The 20,033-nt window shown below is 37.6% G+C and overlaps 1 protein-coding gene across 1 annotated transcript in view; it reads right to left on the minus strand.

The window, feature by feature from the left end:
- Nucleotides 1-19,245, minus strand: part of CNDP1 (carnosine dipeptidase 1) — a 94,857-nt gene extending 75,612 nt beyond the window's left edge. Inside the window, exon 1 of the mRNA XM_056823577.1 lies at nucleotides 19,001-19,245. Within this exon, the coding sequence (XP_056679555.1) occupies nucleotides 19,001-19,024 (24 nt within the window). The 5' untranslated portion in view covers nucleotides 19,025-19,245. The remainder of the gene's footprint in view (nucleotides 1-19,000) is intronic.
- Between the last annotated feature and the right edge of the window lie 788 nt (nucleotides 19,246-20,033).

The raw sequence follows: 20,033 nt of genomic DNA on the forward strand, positions 1-20,033 counted from the left end.
ATAAATTTCTGACAAGATAGGTTGGAACCTGATTATGAAAGACATTAAATGCTACACTGAGGGGTTTACATTTGATCTGAGATGTGGCAGAATGTCAACAAACATTTTTGTGGAGAAGATTGACATTTTCAGGCTTGTGCCCAGAAAGATTGTTTTGACAGCTTCCTAGAGAATGGATTGGGAAAATCTAAGGAGCTGCTTTAAAATGCATCTTATATAATTGGAAAAATGGCTGAGCAAATTGTGGCATATAAATGTCAGCAGATATTATTGTGCTATGAGAAATGATGAAAAAAGGATTTCAGAGAGTGAATTGATATGAGCAGAACCAGAACAATTTATCCAATAACAACATTGTAAAGGCAAACAACTTTATAAGACTCAGGACCTGGACTCCATGTAATGACCAACTTCAGTTCCTGGTGATTCCTGAGGAAACATGCTACCCACCTCCTGACAGAGAACTGGTGGTCTTAAAGGATAAATCGAGGCTTTGGGGGGGAAATGGACAATGTAGGAATTTGTTTTATATGACTATAAATATTTATAACAAAGGTTTTGTTTTTCTTTCTTAATGGAGAAAGTGGGAAGAAGAGAATTCATTGATTTAAAAAATAAAACTTGTGGTCATCAAAACAATTTGGTACTGGCTAAGAGACAGAAAGGAGGATCAGTGGAATAGACTCGGGGCAAGTGACCTCAGCAAGACAGTATATGACAAACCCAAAGATCCCAGTTTTGGGGACAAAAATCCACTATTTCATAAAAACTGCTGGGAAAATTGGAGGACAGTGTGGGAGAGATTAGGTTTGGATCAATACCTCACACCCTACACCAAGATAAATTCAAAATGGGTGAATGGCTTGAACATAAAGAAGGAAACTATAAGTAAATTAGGTGAACACAGAATAGTATACATGTCAGACCTTTGGGAAGGGAAAGACTTTAAAACCAAGCAAGACTTAGAAAGAATTACAAAATGCAAAATAAATAATCTGGAATACATCAAATTAAAAAGGTTTTGTACAAACAAAACCAATGTAACTAAAATCAGAAGGGAAGCAACAAATTGGGAAACAATCTTCATAAAAACCTCTGACAAAGGTTTAATTACTCAAATTTACAAAGAGCTAAATCAATTGTACAAAAAATCAAGCCATTCTCCAATTGATAAATGGGCAAGGGACATGAACAGGCAGTTCTCAGCCAAAGAAATCAAAACTATTAATAAGCACATGAAAAAGTGCTCTACATCTCTTCTAATCAGAGAGATGCAAATCAAAACAACTCTGAGGTATCACCTCACACCTAGCAGATTGGCTAACATGATAGCTACAGAAAGTAATGAATGCTGGAGGGGATGTGGCAAAGTAGGGACACTAATTCATTGCTGGTGGAGTTGTGAATTGATCCAACCATTCTGGAGGGCAATTTGGAACTATGCCCAAAGGGTGATAAAAGACTGTCTGCCCTTTGATCCAGCTATAGCACTGCTGGGTTTGTACCCCAAAGAGATAATAAGGAAAAAGATTTGTACAAGAATATTCATAGATGCACTCTTTGTGGTGGCCAAAAATTGGAAAACGAGGGGATGCCCATCAATTGGGGAATGGCTGAACAAATTATGGCATATGTTGGTGATGGAATACTATTGTGCTAAAAGGAACAATAAAGTAGAGGAATTCCATGGAGACTGGAACAACCTCCAAGAAGTGATGCAGAGCAAAAAGAGCAGAACTAGGAAATCATTGTACACAGAGACTGATACACTGTGGTACAATCGAAGGTAATGGACTTCTCCATTAGGGACAATGCAATGTCCCTGAACAATCTGCAGGGATCTAAAAAATACTATCCACAAGCAGAGGATAAACTGTGGGAGTAAAAACAAGGAGGAAAAGCAATGGCCTGACTACAAGGGTGGAGGTGATAGGACTGAGGAGAGACTCTAAATGAACACTCTAATGCAAATACCAACAACATGGAAATGGGTTAGAAACAGGAACACATGTGATAACCAGTGGAATCGTGCGTCAGCTATGGGAGAGGGAAAGGTGGTGGGAGGGGGTGGGAGGAAAAGAAAAAGATCTTTGTTTCCAGTGAATAATGTTTGGAAATGACCAAATAAAATAATGTTAAAAAAATAAAACTTAACATAAAAATAAAGAAAAGTTTAAAAGAGAGACTTAAGAACTCTGATCTTAATGCAGAGGCCATTTTATATCTCCAGAGAATTTATAATGAAGCATTTTGATCCCCTCTGAGAGAAAGGTGATGGATACCTCCATACAGATACATTTTTGGACATAGCTGCTGGATAGATTAGTTTTGTTTGACTTATACTGTTTGACTTATACTTCATAAAGAAATAACTGTGGTTATTTCTTTAAAGAATTTTATTTTTCTTTCTTTCAGTTTTTAATTGGGGAAGGGGGAATTGTCACTTAAATGACATTGCCCCCCCAGTGAAGCCATTATAACATTTTAAATTATTTTAATTTTTTTCAATAATGAATGCTTTACAAAAATTAGTCTATTCCCCCCACCCTATTAACCCTACTCCATTGAGCAATTTTTTAAAAAAGTTCCTCACTTCAATAATATCTATGTAGTTTGGTGAAACAAATTCCCAAATTAGATGTGTTCTAATATGTATGCATCTTTCTGCATCTTAAGTTCATTATCTCTCTGTCAGGAGATGAGGGGCAAATTTCATCTTCATTCTTCTGTACTGGATATATTGGATAAATTAAATTTGAGATGCCATGAAGACATCCAAGTAGAAATATTCATAGGGCAATTGATGATACATGACTAGAGTTTAGGGCTGTATTTATTTGCTTTGGAGTTATCTGCATAAATAATTGCATACACTAAGGGAGAAAATGGCAGAGAGAACATGGTCTAAGACAGAGTCTTGGAGGACACCCATATCTATGCTGAGAAAGAAAGATTTTGATCCAATAAAGGAGATAAAAAAAGATCAATCAAGTATGAGGAAAACCAGGAGTGAGCAGTACCAAGAAAGTCAAGGGAAGGAGAATTATCAAAGACAGGAAGTAGTGAACAAGTCTAAACCTGAAGTAGGATAGAGGCTAAGAAAAATCCACTAGATTTATTTGTTGGTTGTTAGGGTTTCTTTTGGGTGGGAGGTCTGAGGGGGGTCATTAGATTTAATAGTTAAGAAATCACTGATAAACTTTGAGATGACTTTTGCAGAACAGAGAGTTTTCTGTCCTCTAATGATCAGACTAGCTAAGCATAAAAGAGATTCATTTCAGACAATGGATACCAGATGAGGAGTTTTTGGTGGACATAGAAAATAAGTAGACTTCATGATATAATGGAAAGAAGAGTGGCTCTGAAGTCAAAGGATTTGGGTTCAAATTCTAGTTCTTCTAATTGGTACCTTGGGAACTTCTAAAAATTATTAAAACTCTTTGTATCTCAGTTTCCTCTTTATTGAATTTCTAAAGAATTATAATTCAGTCAGTCTAAAGTACACAGTAAATCCCAAGCATTTTCAACAGCAGTTGATGAAACTTTTTCTCCAGGTGAGGAGCTGGGTAGCTCACTGGATTGAGAGCCAGGGCTAAAGAAGGGAGATTCTGGGTTCAAATGTGACCTCAGACAATTCCTAGTTGTGTGACCCTGGGCAAATCACAAATTTCTTACCCCTTACCACTCTTCTCTTTTGGAACCAATATACAATATTGACTCAAAGATGGATGGTAAGGGTTTTTTAAAAAAAAGAAAGAAACTTTATCTCCAAACTGATCCTTTTCATGCTGGGCAGGTGGCAGGCAATCAATAATTATTTATTGACTGATCATGATTCATTAATGAAACAACTGAACTGCAATTATTTACAAATTTCTTGAGTTAGCAGACAGAGAAGTTCACAAGGTTTCAAGACTGAAGGAATCTTCAAGATAATCCAGTTCAACTCTTCCATTTTACAGATGAGGGAACTGCATTCTAAGCTTAAGTGATTCTCCCAAGTTGAGATTCAAACCCAGGTCTCTTGACTGAATCCTGGGCTCTTTCCATTGCACCTCTCCCAGTATAAGAACAAGCATAAGAAATACCTTTCCATTTTGGAAGGCAGTTTTCAAGTTTGGAAAGTTTGGCACATCTAAGTTAAAGAATCTCAACTCAACTAAATTGATTTTTGGAATCATTACCTGTTTTTCATGAGCATACACATTGGCTTGGAAGAGAGGACTAGCCAGGGGACCTGCTTCATGTGTTCATATTCTAAATTCAGGTGCATTATCGGTAGGCACACTAGCTCAGCTGATTGCTTTTTAAGTGCTATTCCCATTACTGCTTTTGGCAAGAAGCACAGTCTATTATTACAGGCAACAACAGAGTTGGCTGTTGGCAAAAAGGTTGCAGTACAAAAATTTGTCTTCGATATGGTCCCTCCCTTTCAACACATCTCTCATGCAGTCCCCTCAGCTGGTCCCTGATTCCCCAGGCACCCTACCAGATGACCTCGAAGGTCCCTTACAGCTTTAAATCTGTGATCCCAGGATTCCTTCCCCGGAGGATCTCGATCTATGCTAGATGACAGATATCCCATCTGGTGTGTAGTCAGTTGCATATAGCTTACTATGTGACCATAAGCAAGTAACATTCTTCCAGGAGAAAATCATGACACAACCCAAAGGAATAATAGTAACAGTAGCTATTATTTATTATGTACTGGGTACTATTCGTGCTTTATAAATATTATCTCACTGGATCCTTGCAACAACCCTGGAAGGTATTATGATCTTCATTTTACAATTGACAAAACTTTCAAAAACAATTAGCCACAGAGGCTGACTGACTTATCCAAGGTCATCCAGTTTTAGTAAATGTCTGAGGCCATCTTTGAACTCAGATCTGCCGACTCCAGACCCAAAATGTCCTAGTTACTGCACTACCTACTTGTCTCCTAAAAATGATTGTTACAAGTTATGATTATAACAGGGGGAATTTCAATCAAAGTAAACCAAATGGGAGATACTTTGGGGTAGATGGACTTTTGGCACTCCTCAGGTTCTATCACCCAGACCTGGCCCTGAAAGGAGAGGTTGATAGTGGAGCACAAAGTCACAGTTGCAGGGAAACCACCTGCTATCACCATGGCTAATAAACCACAGTTTCCATTATTGTCTCTGCTCTGTGGCTAGGCTGCCACAGTTCCCCATCAAGATCCCCTTCTATACATTACAAAGCCCCCAAATAGTGAGGCTGAGAGAAGGATAATTTGCAGATGACACTGAAATAACACATGGTTCTCTCCTAGAATCATTTCAATTCAATGTGAGAAACATTTGTTGAGCTCCTCCAATGAGCTCCCAGAGTGCCATGCACTGTTCTGGCTGTTTGGGGAGCTAGAAAAGGACATTTCTGGTGTAATCTCAGGCTAGGCATTTGTGATCAAGTTGAAAACGCAAAACATCTCTCACACACAAATTAAGTTATGATATGATATGAGGCAGGACACAAGAAGTGGTCAAACCAGGGACAGAGAAAATATTTATTAGAGAAGTTCGGGCAAGGGAAAGGGCAGTAGAAGCTGGTCTAGTGAGAGAAGGAATCCGGAAGGTGGGGAGATCCAATGTGGACTTCAGAATGAGGAAAATTTGGTTGAGGAGAGTAATTCCGGTGAGGAGAATAACACGAGCAAAGGACAGAGAAAGGAGTGAAGAATTGATGCCCCCCCAGCTAAAAGTCTGTTCTCCCTCATCAGATTTCCCTAGAGCACTCTGGTTTCTCCTTCATCCTTATCACATTCCACCTTGTCTCATACTTTCATAGATGTTAAACACACACATCCTTCATAGATTGTAAATTCCTTAAGGGTAGGTAGGGACTATGTTATTTTTTTAAGCCCTTTCTCTTCTATCTTAGAATCAATACTGGGTATTGGTTCCAAGTCGGAAAAGTTAGAAAGGACTAGGCAATGGAGGTTAAGTGATTTGTCTAGGGTCACACAGCTAGGAAGTATCTGAGGCCTCATTCGAACCCAGGACCTCCTGTCTTTGGTCTGACTCTAAGTTCATTAGGTCACCTAGCTGTATCCTATATTATTGTTAAAACAAACAAAACCCTTACTCTTAGTAACAATTTTCAAGACAGAAAGGCAAGGGGCTTAGCAAATGGGGTTAAATGACTTACCCAGGGTCATCCCGTTAGGCAGTATCTGAGACCAGATAACCCAGGCTCTCTTAACTCCAAGCCTGGCACTCTATCCACTATGCCATCTAACAGCCCCAAAAGTTTTTTTTTTAATTTTGCATTCTTGGTGCCTGACTAAAGTGCATTGCACATAGTAGGAACTTTAACTGAATTTCCAGTAAGGAGACAGATAATTTCTGATCCTTCCATTCCAGTTTTCTTTCTTTTTCTAATTCTTATCTTTGTCCTTTTGGGCCTTCTTGACTAATCTCTTCCCCATCCTTTTGGAGATTTCTCATGAAATAGCACTATTATTAGAAAGCGACTAAGGGTGGGGGATGGCTAGGCTAGATGATGTCCAAGATTCTTTCCAGCTCCAAAGGTGAGGTCATTGATATTATCAGGACCACCTCCCTTGTCAGAAACCACAGCTACAAACAACAGGAACTTAACCTGGCAGCCCAAAATAACCTTTGTGAAGACAGAACAGCCGTGTCCTTTACTCCCTAGAAGATGCTGTCACTTAGTTACTGGCAATTAGATCACACACAGTTCTAACCAGCTCAATGACAAGGTCTGAAGTTCACAAGAGATTAAAAAAGCAGCGACTGGATGGGAGTAGGGGTGGATTCACAGGAATGCTGTTGGCATTGAGAAGAGACTTTGGCAGGGAGTGGAGAAAGAAAAAAAAATGATAGAATTAGGGTGGCTCAGTGGATAGAAAGTCCTGGGTTCAAATATGGATTCAGACCCTTCCTCCTTGTGTAATCACTTAAATCACTTAACCCCAGTTGTCTATACTTTACCACTCTTTTGCCTTGAAAGTGATACTAAGTATTAACAGTTTTAGGAGAGAAAAGAAGAAAGTGTAAGTAGTAGAAAAGAAGGGTGTGACCATTTAAGAGCCCCTGAGGCATAACTAACATTCAAAATGATGATTATAATCATCATGTAAAATAAAAATATATAAATGTATTTATATATTTACATAATATATATGATATACATCATATATTATAGAAAGAAATATATTTAAATAAATATAAAATATAAATAAATAAAATATTAAAAATATATGTAAAATATAAATATATATATGTAAATAAAATAAATAATGATTATCAATGATCAAGACAAGATTTTTAAGCCTGACATAAAGGAATGATGTTTGAATGGAAGTCAAAGGTTCTGGATTCTAGTCCCTATTCTGCCTCTAACTACAGCAAATTAGCAAGTCCTAGTTTCTCTGATTCTTATTTGAATAGTCAGTTTGGGAGTTAGTGACAGACTTCCCTAGTTTGCTCTCTGCTTTTGTCATTGAAATGCCAGTGATCTCAGAAATACATTCTCACTTGTCTCTCTTAGGGTTCTTAGTTAACTCTCTAAGGGAGATATTTAAATCTCCCTTGACTCATTTTCTGTGCTTCAGGCAAGTCATCATTACTTTCTTTCAAATCACACAAAGTTTTTGATTTTTGTGTGTGTTTTCATGGTCTTTAACATCCATGACACTGGGCAGGGGACAGGAAGGAAATTACTGACTTCATGAATAATTTATTTGTTCATATGAACAGTCTACAATTGGAAATAAGTTCCGGTTAAATTCAGTGGGTTTCTCTAAAATGAGAAACTATGAATCTTCCTTTAAGAAACACCACTAGCTTCCTAACCCTTTCCTGTCTATAGAGAGGGAGATATATTCCTACATATGAGATAAACAATTTGACTGAAAAGAGATTTTCTCATAAGCAAGGTAAGTTTACTTTTTTTTTTTAAACCCTTACCTTCCGTCTTGGAGTCAATACTGTGTATTGGCTCCAAGGCAGAAGAGTGGTAAGGGCTAGGCAATGGGGGTCAAGTGACTTGCCCAGGGTCACACAGCTGGGAAGTGGCAGAGGCCAGATTTGAACCTAGGACCTCCCGTCTCTAGGCCTAGCTCTCAATCCACTGAGCTACCCAGCTGCCCCAGTAAGTTTACTTTTTGGGGATCCTAGGAATAAGAATTCCTTTAAAATAGTTTTTGGAGATTCAAGGTTGTCTAGATTGTGGGGTTTTTTTTCCCCCTCAGAGTGTAAGCAAGGATGTTATGCACAGTCTATTGGACCATAAACTCCATCAAAAAATGGGGGCAGCTGGGTGACTCAGTGAATTGAGAGCCAGGCCTAGAGATGGGAGGTCCTAGACTAAAATCTGACCTCAGACACTCCCTAGCTGTGTGACCCTGGGCAAGTCACTTAACCCCCATTGCCTAGCCCTTACCACTCTTCTGCCTTAGAACCAATACATAGTATTGGTTCTAAGACAGAAGGTAAGGATTTTTTAAAAAAATGGACTTTTCTATTCCTGGGTATCTTCAACAGCCCTAGCAGAGTGTCTTGTGTTTTCTAGGTGTAGAATAACTAGTTTAGAATGAAACAACGATCCAATCAAGCTCTACCTTTCACATTTCACCCTCTAGACTTAAGAAGATTCTATAAAACTAGAAGATAATGAAAGGATGTCTTGGTAGATAGATGTGAGGAAATCATGGAATATATATATATTTAAAAACAGTGTTGGGCTCTGTTCAAATGTATTTTTAAACATTTAATTAAAATTTCAGGTGAGGACTTAGAATTAACTTAAAGGTACAATTTATTTTGTTTATTGGATCTGTATTATATCCATCTTCTAGCCAAGTTCCTGGCACATAATAGGCACTTAGTACATGTTTATTAATTAATTTGAGAATCTAAATCTCAACTCAATTGTTCCTCCAGGTCTTTTCAGGTTGCTATGGCCAAAAAATGAGTTAGGCTAGTCCTTAGATGGCAGACATATGTAGTCTCTTCCCAGGCACATTATTTTAGAAATAAATACATAATTAAGTGCATACAGGTATTTATATACAGCAACAACATTTGTAGACAAGCATATACATAAATAGATTTTTAAGTATATTTTCTAGAAAAGAGCTATGATTCCTTAGAAGAAGACTGGAAGAGTTGGGAATCAGCTGGAATTGTTTATAAAGAGGCCAACTGCATAGAGATAGATATAATTAATTGGCCAAATGCATGATGGAAAGGGAAAAGTCCTCTTTTGAGGAGATAAGTGATTTCTTTCTTACTGTAAAAAGAATATTGCAGGAATTCCCTATTATTGACCTTTATGCATAGTCGATTAACAATATTTTGTTTAGAGTTTTCTAAATCTTTAGAGCAGAATCCATTTTCTCCATGAAAAGGACCGGTTAGATAAATAATGAGAAGGAAGCACTGGACACAAAATGACAATCCCCCGTTAATCAAGAGACTGATAGTTAAAGCCTCAAGCAGGAAAAATGCTGTAAAGGTTTGTTAATACCTAATAGATTTGGCTACAGATGTCAGAGGAAGTAATCTTCTTCAAGCACAAAGACAGAACCAGATTCATGGGTAGTGATGATTTTTAACCCTCGAAGTTTTACTAGACTAGGCAGCAGAATAGGCTGGGAATCTGTGCACTTTTTTCTTTTTAAAAAAGCATAATTGGGTGGGAAAACATGCTCATTTATCATCTCAATTGTCCATCTTAAGATAAAACTAGTCATTTAAAACAAAAACTTAGCACAGGCCCAAGGTTCACTTGTTGAGAACTTACCTGGATTGCCCACTGGTGGGTTTTCTAATATGCCATTTTATGTAGGCTAGCTTTGCAAAGGGAAAACTATTTAGTGACAGCAAAACTCCTAGGATAGATTTAAGATAGAAATCTGGATTTCATACTATTTGAACTAGACTAAACTTAAGAGGATATGGGAGGATAGCTGGCAGAAATTTGATCCGTGATACATATATCATATTAAAAGAAAGTGTTGGGCTAGTCTTGGGTTCCATTTTTCATGAAGATATCTTGAGAGACTTCCAGATCAAGATGACTACTGAGTAGAAGCGGAGCTCTTCTTTTCCCCTCCACCGATTGAGAAAGAGTTCCTCAAAACGACAAAACCAAAATCAAATGAGTGAAGGAGTTCCACGGTAGGATACAGCATAGAAGGTAGGCAAAATTAGGGCAATTACACACTAAAAGGGAGAGAAACTTCCCTCACCAAGGGGCAACCTCACCATCCCTCCACCACTTCACCTACCTTTCCCGAGTCTCAGCGATTGGGACAAACTTCCAAGCTCTAGGAGGGAGACTGGCCAAGTTCAACACAGGCTTACCTCTAAGAGAAACGACTCAGAACACTGGGAGGATGAGAAATGTGGAGAAAGGGGGTTGCAGGTCTTGGAGAGAGAGGGCAGCTCACGCACAGAGAACTGTAAAAAGCCCTTGGGCTGAAACCTCTCCAGTGCTCAATAAAGAGACCTCCCTACACTCTATACCCAGACGTCTTCCAGGCAACCTCTAAGTTCTCAAGGGCTGGACCTGCCTGTAGGAACAGCAAGACTAGGGACCCCAGGAGGCTGAGGAAACATGGATATAAGGTGCAGTGGAGCCTGGGGAGAGGGGACAGCTCATAGCAAACCACCACAGAGACCTGGAAAATAGCCTCTGGTCAAAAACCTCTCCAGTGCTCAATACAGAGACTTGCCTACACTCCACACCCAGATATCTACAATGCAATCTTTAAGTTCTTGGGGGCTGGATCTGCCCCTAAGAGCAACTGGACACTGCTGAGGACTGGGGAAATTATCCTCAGGGCAAAAATCTCTCCAGAGCCCAATACAAAGATCACCCACATTCCTCACTTAGACATCTGACCAGGAAGGAATAAGGCAATGGCTACCAACTCCCAGGAACCAAAATCCACAAATACAAAAAAAAAACCAAGAAGAAAATGTTGACCCTTGATAATTTTTATACAGAAAAAACCCAGACTTAAGAAAAGACAGCAGAAGATGACCAACAATTAAACACACCCAAACCTTGGGGAAAAAATGGAAATTGGCCACAAGATCTTGAAGACTTTAAATCCGAGATTGTCAGAAAAATGGAAGAGATGTGGCAAGAAAAGTGGGAAATAGTCCAAAAAGAAAATAACAGTTTAAAAGACAGGATCTCCCACTTGGAAATTGAAGCCCAGAAATCAAATGAAATAATAAGCAAATTGAAGACCAGAAAAATGACCTGCTGGAAGCCATGGAAAGCAGGACAGATCAAACCGAAAAGGAAAATCAAAAGATCTTTGCTGAAAACCAGTCATTATAAACTAGAATTGCTCAAGTAGAAGCCAATGATCTGACAAGACAGCAAGAATTAATAAAGCAAAGCCAAAAAAAATGGCAGATTAGAAAGCAATACGAAATATCTCACTGAGAGGGTAGTTGACCTTGAAAATAGAAGTTGGAGAGACAATTTGAGAATCATAGACCTACCTGAAAACCTAGAAAAAAAAACAGAAACCTTGACACCACACTACAAGAAATTATCCAAGCAAACTGCCCTTGGGTTCTGCAACAAGAGGGCAAAATAGACATTGAAAGAGTCCATAGATCACCCAACACAATAAATCCTCAAAAGAAAACCCCCAGGAATGTAATTGCCAAATTCAAGAACTTCCAAGCTAAAAAGAAAATATTACAAGAAGCCAGAAAGAAACAATTCAGATATCAAGGAGCACCAATCAGGATTACACAGGATCTGGTAGCCTCCACACTAAAAGACCACAAGCCTTGGAATAAGATACACAGAAAGGCAAGAGAATTGGGTCTACAACCAAGGATCACCTACCCATCAAAACTGACTATATACTTCCAGGTGAAAGTATGGGCATTCAACAAAAAAAAAAAGACTTCCAAATATTTGTAAAGAAAAGACCAGAACTAAACAGAGAATTTGACATCGAAATCCAAAAACCAAGAGAAACATGAAAAGGTAAATAAGAAAGAGAAGGGTCTTGTTTTTGTTGTTGTTGTTGTTGTTGTTGTTGTTCTCTAAGGGCCTCAAATAAGGCCAAATCATTTATATTCCTATGTGAAAAAATGTTATTTGTAACTGTCAAAAAATGTATTTACTATTATAGTAGTTAGAAGATTAGGGGTACTAATTAGAGATTGGGGTACTAAGTTGTTTAAAATCACATATTAAAAAATAGAAGAAAGAAAGGGGGTGAATTTAAGAGAAACTTGAAGGAATAAGAAAATTAGGATAACCAATACTACACAAAAAAGCACACAGGAGAGGGAGGGGAAGAACACAATTATAAGGAGGAGAGGAAGAGAGTGTTAAAAGGTAATATTCAAACCTTATTCTCAGTGGAATCAATTCTGAGAGGAAAAAGCATCTAGATCCATTGGGGTATTGAACTCTATCTTACTCTATAGGGAAGCTTATAGAGGAAAGCTAAGGGGGGGAGTGGAGAGGGGAGTTAAAAAGGAGGGAGGGAAAAAGGGGGAAGAGAATTTAATAGACTTTAAAAAAACAAAAGGGGATAAAAAGGAAGGGGGCAGAAAGGAAGGGTGGGGAGAGAAGTAATTCAAGGGGAGCGAGTATGGGGGGTAGCTTAAAAAGACCCCCCCAAAATTAAGAGAGGAATAAATAGGGAGGGGGGAGAAAGGAAAGTAAAATAAGGGTGGGGATTAGGGGGACTAAATAAAAACATTATACTGGTGTAGAAGGAAATAATGAAAGAGGAAAAAGCAGGACAAGGAGAGAAAATGAAAGTGTTGGGAAATACACAGGTAGTAATCATAACTTTGAATGTGAATGGGATGAACTCACCTGTAAAGTGAAAGCAAATAGCAGAGTGGATCAGAAACCAAAATCCTACCATATGTTGTCTACAAGAAACACACATGAGGAAGTTAGATATGCATAAGGTAAAAGTAAGCAGATGGTGCAAAATCTATTAGGCATCAACTGATAAAAAAAAGGCAGGAGTCACAATCATGATATCTGACAAAGCCAAAGTAAAAATAGATCTAGTTAAAAGAGATAGGGAAGGTAATTACAACCTGATAAAAGGCAGTATAGATAATGAGGAAATATCAGTACTCAACATATATGCACCAAATGACATAGCATCCAAATTTTTAAAGGAGAAACTAGTGGAGCTCAAGGATGAAATAGATAGAAAAACTATACTAGTGGGAGACCTGAACCTTCCTCTATCAGAACTAGATAAATCGAACCAAAAAATAAATAAGAAAAGAAGTAAGAAAAATGAATGAAAGCTTAGAAAAATTAGAGTTAATAGATATGTGGAGGAAAATAAATAGGGACAAAAAGGAATACACCTCCTTTTCATCAGCACATGGTACATTCACAAAGATTGACCATGTACTAGGGCATAAAAACATTGCAAACATGTGCAAAAGAGCAGAAATGATAAATGCAACCTTTTCAGATCATAAGGCAATAAAAATAACAATTAGTAAGGGTATATGGAGAGGCAAATGAAAAATTAATTGGAAATTAAACAATATGATTCTCCAAAATCGGTTAGTGAACAAATCATAGAAACAATTAATAATTTATTTGAAGAAAATGACAATGATGAGACATCCTTTCAAAATCTATGGGATTCAACTATAGTATTTAAAGGGAAATTTATATCCTTGAGTTCATATATTAATAAATTAGAGAGGGCAGAGGTCAATGAATTGGGCATGCAAATTAAAAAACTAGAAAGGGAACAAAATAAAAATCCCCAGATGAAAACTAAATTAGAGAACCTAAAAATTAAAGGAGAAATTAATAAAATTGAAAGTAAAAGAATTATTGAATTAATAAACAAGACTAGAAGCTGATACTTTGAAAAAACAAATAAAATAGACAAAGTACTGGTCAGTCTAATTTATAAAAGGAAAGAAGAAAACTAAATTGACAGTATCCAAGATGAAAAGGGAGACCTCACCTTGAATGAAGAGGAAATTAATGCAATCATTAAAAACTATTTTGCCTAATTATATGACAATAAATATGGAAATCTAGGTAATGTGAATGAATATTTACAAAAATATAAGTTGCCTAGATTAGCAGAAGAAGAAATAAAATACTTAAATAACCCTATATCAGAAAAAGAAATTGAACAAGCCATCAAAGAACTCCCTAAGAAAAAATCCCCAGGGCCTGATGGATTTACAAGTAAATTCTATCAAACATTCAAAGAACAGCTAATCCCAATACTATACAAACTATTTGACATAATTAGCAAAGAAGGAATTCTACCAAATTCCTTTTATGACACGAATATGGTACTGATTCCAAAGCCAGGTAGATTAAAAACAGAGAAAGAAAACTATAGACCAATCTCCCTAATGAATATAGACGCAAAAATCTTAAATAGGATACTAGCAAAAAGACTCCAGCAAGTGATCAGAAGGGTCATCCACCATGATTAAGTAGGATTTATACTAGGAATGCAAGGATGGTTCAATATTAGCAAAACCATTCACATAATTGATCACATTAACAAGCAAATCAACAAAAATCACATGATTATCTCAATAGACGCAGAAAAAGCCTTTGACAAAATGCAACACTCATTCCTATTGAAAACACTAGAAAGCATAGGAATAAATGGGCCTTTTCCAAAAAGACTGATACACTGCGGCAAATTCAAATGTAATGGACTTCTCTACTAGTAGAAATGCAATGATCCAGAACTATTTGGAGGGACATATGAAAAATAACACTATCCAAATTCAGAGGAAGAACTGTGGTAAAAGAAACACAGAAGAAAAACAACCACATAGGTTGGTGGGGCTATGACTGGGAAAATAGACTCTAAAAAATCACCATAGTGCAAATACTAATAATAGGAAATGGATCTTGATTGATGGCATATGTTAAACCCAACAGAATTGTGTGTCATATATGGGAGGGGGTGGGGAGAGAAGAGGGAAGGAACATGAGTTTTGTAAGCATGGAAAAATATTTTAAATCATCTAATTAAATAAAATTAAAAATAAATTTAAAAAAAGATATCTTTTCCTTGCCTAAAGAAAGTCAATAAAAATTAATTAGCAAAAGAGATAAGATATTGGAGCTGAATGACAGTTTTTTATTTTGAGTGACCTTTCATCTAGAACAAGAGTCCTTGAAGTGTTCTGAATAACAATTTATGGCCTTCAAACTAGTTTCCTATCATTTTGACATTTACAACATCATAATATCTATACTCTAGAATAGGTATCAAGTGATAACATTTGTACAACCCAGTGGAATTGCTTGTTGGCTCCGGGATGGGGGAGGGGAGAGAGGAGGGAAAGAAAATGAATCATGGAAACATGGAAAAAATTTTTAAATTTTTTTTCATGGAAAAGAAAGAAAGAAAAAAAAAAGAAAAGAAGGCTCTAGAAAAGCCTGGACTAACCAGATTCCTTTGTTTGTTATTTACTTCAAAACTCAATCATTAGTACAAGGATGACTTTAGTTCAAGAAAGGGTGATGCCAAACTCCCAGAACATCTCCTACAGTCAGGAATCCATGGTACGGAATACATCTCCATCATCAAGGCATACTCTTTTTTCACGTTAGTTTATTTATGTTTTGATTTTATATGTGTATTCTCTAATAACAGTGACCAATATGGAAGTATATTTTACAAGTATAACTCAGATCAAATTGCTAACATCTCCAAGAGGGGGTAGGGAAGGGATGGAGGGAGATGATTTGTGTTTTATAATCCCAGAAAAAATATGCTGAAAATTGTTATTACATGTAACTAGGAAAATAAAATATCTTTGAATAAAAAATAATCTACATTACAGGAAGAATTTATTTTTGTTATGTCTTCAGAAGAACAGCATGAAATACTAGACAGAAAGGTAGCCAAGGAGTCAATCTAGGTTGAAGTCTCCCCACTGATAGCCTCTGGCTATGTGAACCTGGGCAAATCATGTGACTTCTCACTGATCCAGGCAGTTCATAAATGCTATAAATTGGTGAGAAAAAAATTTTTTTTCATTTCAGTGAGGGAAGTGTGGACTACAGGTCTGGTCCAAAAATAAAAGCTTTTTCTTAATGTCCCTTCTAAATTAACCTAACTTCTTTCATTAATTGGGAGTAGTTTCTGTTTTTGTTGTAGGGATTGTGAAAGGAGAATTTGCAGGTGAGTGGGTGAGATAAATGTTCCATGGGGTTTGTTGCTGCCCTGCCAGACTGGTCTGTGGACTGAGGAAAGCATTGGAAATTAGAGCAACGGAGTGTGGGTATAACTTTCTTTGCATTAAGCAAACCAAAAAAAGGCCTTGTCTAAATTTTCTTTCTTTCTTTTCTTTTTTTTTAAACCCTTACCTTCGTCTTGGAGTCAATACTGTGTATTGGCTCCAAGGTAGAAGAGTGGTAAGGGCTAGGCAATGGGGGTCAAGTGACTTGCCCAGGGTCACACAGCTGGGAAGTGTCTGAAGCCATTAAATTTTATTTCTAATAATAAAAAAATAATAGTATCTAGCATTTATAAAGAATTTGAAAGTTTTGAAAGGACTCAATATTTTCTCATTTTATTCTAACAACAACCCTAGGGGATGGGTGTTATTATAATCCCTATTTTATAGATGAGGAAACTGAGGCAAAGAGACATTAAATGACTTGCCCAGAGTCACACAGATATAGCTAGTAAGTGTCTAATTAATTAACTAATTGGAACTCTGGTCTTCCTGTCCCCAGATGCAGTGTTGTATCCAACCCACCACCTAGCGGCCTTCTTTTTGTTTCCTATCTGCAGATGAAGAATGCTCTGTGCTTCCCTTTTGGTCACTTGGGCTTCCAAAACAATCAGCTTTTTCTTGCTTCTTTTCAATAAAGACTTCCTTCCCTCAGGAACAAAATTACAACTTCCATTTCTGAACTTCTCCAGTGGAGGCTCCATTGAAGGCATTTTGTGGAAAGAGAACCAGGAGGGAAAAAACAAGCAATCTGAATGCTAGTCCCACTATTTCCAACTTTCTTTTAAAGAGATGAAGACAGTAAAGAAAAATATTAATTTGTACTGTAGGTACTGCAGGAAATAGATAAGTCTGCCTTAAGTTCTAGTTTGAGAACTTAGATGATACACATTCTACTCTTGGTTCTCATGGCCTATCATTGCTACTTTAAAGAAAGAAAAAATAAAGGCAATTGTAATTCCATCTCCAACAAAGGGTCAATTCACAAGAATTACTTTCCCCAATCCACCCCTAATAAAGAATTTGGTATTGGGTGGAATTTTTTCATTTAAATTCTGACCAGGGCATAAATCCTGAGCAATGCCTATTCTGCTCCCCTAACCTCCACTAACAAAGGACTTTTAGTATCTATGATACAACCAGATCAGAAGACTCTCCCTCCACTTACTATCCTCCCCTCCCCCCCCCCATAGGACAGCATCCACTGTGTCTCTTTATTTATTCTACTAATTGAATTCCAGGCACTATTATATCAGGCTTTTCTTCCTCATTGTTTATGGTCTATATCCATTTACAGGCCAGGTAATATCTCTGAGTTCTCCGCTATTTACTTCTGGCTCCACATCAGAAATAAAATTCTAAACATTTCCTCAAAGTTTTATACTATTTCTTGAGGAGTTCCCTGACTCAACCTGAGGCTCCCCAGAAGCAAAGCAGGGAAGGAGTTGGGGAAGGGGGCCTAGAGTTGTTAAATTGGATGCATTTTTGTACTTCAATATCACTCATCGTCCTCTGTAGTGTGCAACCCCTTTCCATTTTGATGTATCTATTTCACAAAGATAAAACACCAGATCCATTTTTTGCCTCTGTTCTTCGAAGAAGAACACGCAATAGCTATCTCAACTCTTCCCTAGTGAAGACCATGGCTGGCACCGATTTGGGCAATGGTCACTGGAGAATTAAATAGCTAATAAAACCTTTGATGAAGAAGAATCCTGACCACACCCTATTGGAAATCATTCCTACCATCCTACCATCTGATCCTACCATCAGAAAAGTATCTTTAAATTATTTGACTCTTAAGAATCATTGTCTCTTCATGTACAAGCGTTTGTTTGGTTTTTTAAAAATAGTAATCTAACCTGTTTCAGGTTTTCAAGTTTTAAACTACAGCAAAATGCATTGTTTCCATAGTAGCCACAGCTTTATCTAACTATTGTGGCTTCTAAGTGTTTAAAAAATATTCATGCTAAAAGTCAAGCAGGTTAATGAAGAATGTTTCTGAATGGTTCCACTTTTTATTTCATTTTTAATTTGCTTAAAATAAAGCCATTATTAGTGTCTAATTTAAAATCTGTAAAGTGATTCTGTATCAGTGTAAATAAGATTATCTGCTGCAAAAAGATGTTTAAAAAACTAAAAAAAAGGGGGCAGCTGGGTGGCTCAGTGGATTGAGAGCCAAGCCTAGAGATGGGAGGTCCTAGGTTCAAATCTAGCCTCAGACACTTCCCAGCTGTGTGACCCTGGGCAAGTCACTTGACCCCCATTGCCTAGCCCTTACCACTCTTCTGCCTTGGAGCCAATACACAGTATTGACTCCAAGACGGAAGGTAAGGGTTTAAAAACTAAAAACTAAAAACTAAAAAAAAAACATATTCTATACGAGAAAAGTGAGAAGGAAAAAAACCCTCCACCTTATTGGATTAATTGGGTGAAATTCTGAACTCCTAAAAATTAAATTTTCTATAGCTTTAGAGGAAATGCCATTTCAAGCATACACAGAAATCAAAACTGTTAACAAAGGGTTTCTGCATAAAGATATTTCAGAGCTTGACCAATATAGGTAAGAGCCCTTTGTACTGATGAGACCTACTCTACTCCTCTACAAGAAACTCAAGGTTTGATTTTCCTTAAACAGGCTAAACTCGACCCCTGCAATCTTGGGAACTCTGCGGATCCATTCTTTTCTCTAGTTTGGGTTGAATGATCACAATCTTAATCAGCAGTCAGAGCGGAGGTGTCTTTGCTGTACTCACCATTCTTTTTAGTTTGGGATCCATTTGGATGCTGGTCTGAGCCCCGAAGCAGTGACCCTGGACTCAGAGGGGGAAAAGAAGCAAGAATGAAAGCAGAAGGCGCTGAGCCAGTCTCATTTAATAGCTGGACGAGCATCCCGTCAGTTCATGCCCCCTCTCAAGAGGAAGATGAGGGTCACATGATGGAGCTATTCTTATTGGGAAAACAAAGATGCTTCAGAGAGATCCAGTCCAGTTCTACAGTTGAGAAAGAAACAAACAATGTGTCTCACACTAATGACAATGGGATGAGGTAGTGGTCTGAAGGTCATCAGATGCTAATGAAAATCAGCTTGCTCAGGGACCTTCTCAGGACACTGACTAAGATCTAAAACAAAGGCTGAGAATCTTTCTTTTTGTTTTTTTTTTCTTTTAAAAATTTCTTTATTTGAAAACATTTTTATTATCATGCAAAACTCACTTCCATAGTGGTAAGAGCAAAGTCATATATGTCGTTCAGGATTGTCCCAGATCAATGCATTGCTTAGAGCAGCCAAGTTTTCACAGGTAATCATCATCCAAATCTTGCTGTTACTGTGTACGATTTCTCCTGGTTCTGCTTGTTTCGCTCTGCATCAATTTCCGCAGATCTTTCCATTTTTTTCTGAAATCATCTTGCTTTCTTTAGGAGAATCTTTCTAAAATCCAGTTATTGATTCCAGGTGCTTAGGAGAGGTGAACTACCAACAGATTCAATCTAGGAAAAGTGCCTCTAAGTGAAATCTTTTCCCTCCGACCTCTCCTCTTCTTAATTTATTAGCATTATCCTCCTCCTAGTCAGCCAGACTTGAAACCTAAGTGCCCTCCTGGATGCTTCACTCTCTTTCACTCCCACCATCCAATCTGTTGCCCAATGTGTAGGTTTCACGTTTCCTAACATCTTTCTCCCATCTGGCATGTCACCACCTTGGTGTAGGCACTCATCACCTCGCGCCTGGATTACTGCTAGAGCTGCCTGGCAGATGTGTCGCCCTCCTCCAGCTCAGCCTTCACA

The sequence above is a fragment of the Monodelphis domestica genome, chromosome 3 (assembly GCF_027887165.1).
Source record: "Monodelphis domestica isolate mMonDom1 chromosome 3, mMonDom1.pri, whole genome shotgun sequence".
Lineage (NCBI taxonomy): Eukaryota > Metazoa > Chordata > Mammalia > Didelphimorphia > Didelphidae > Monodelphis > Monodelphis domestica.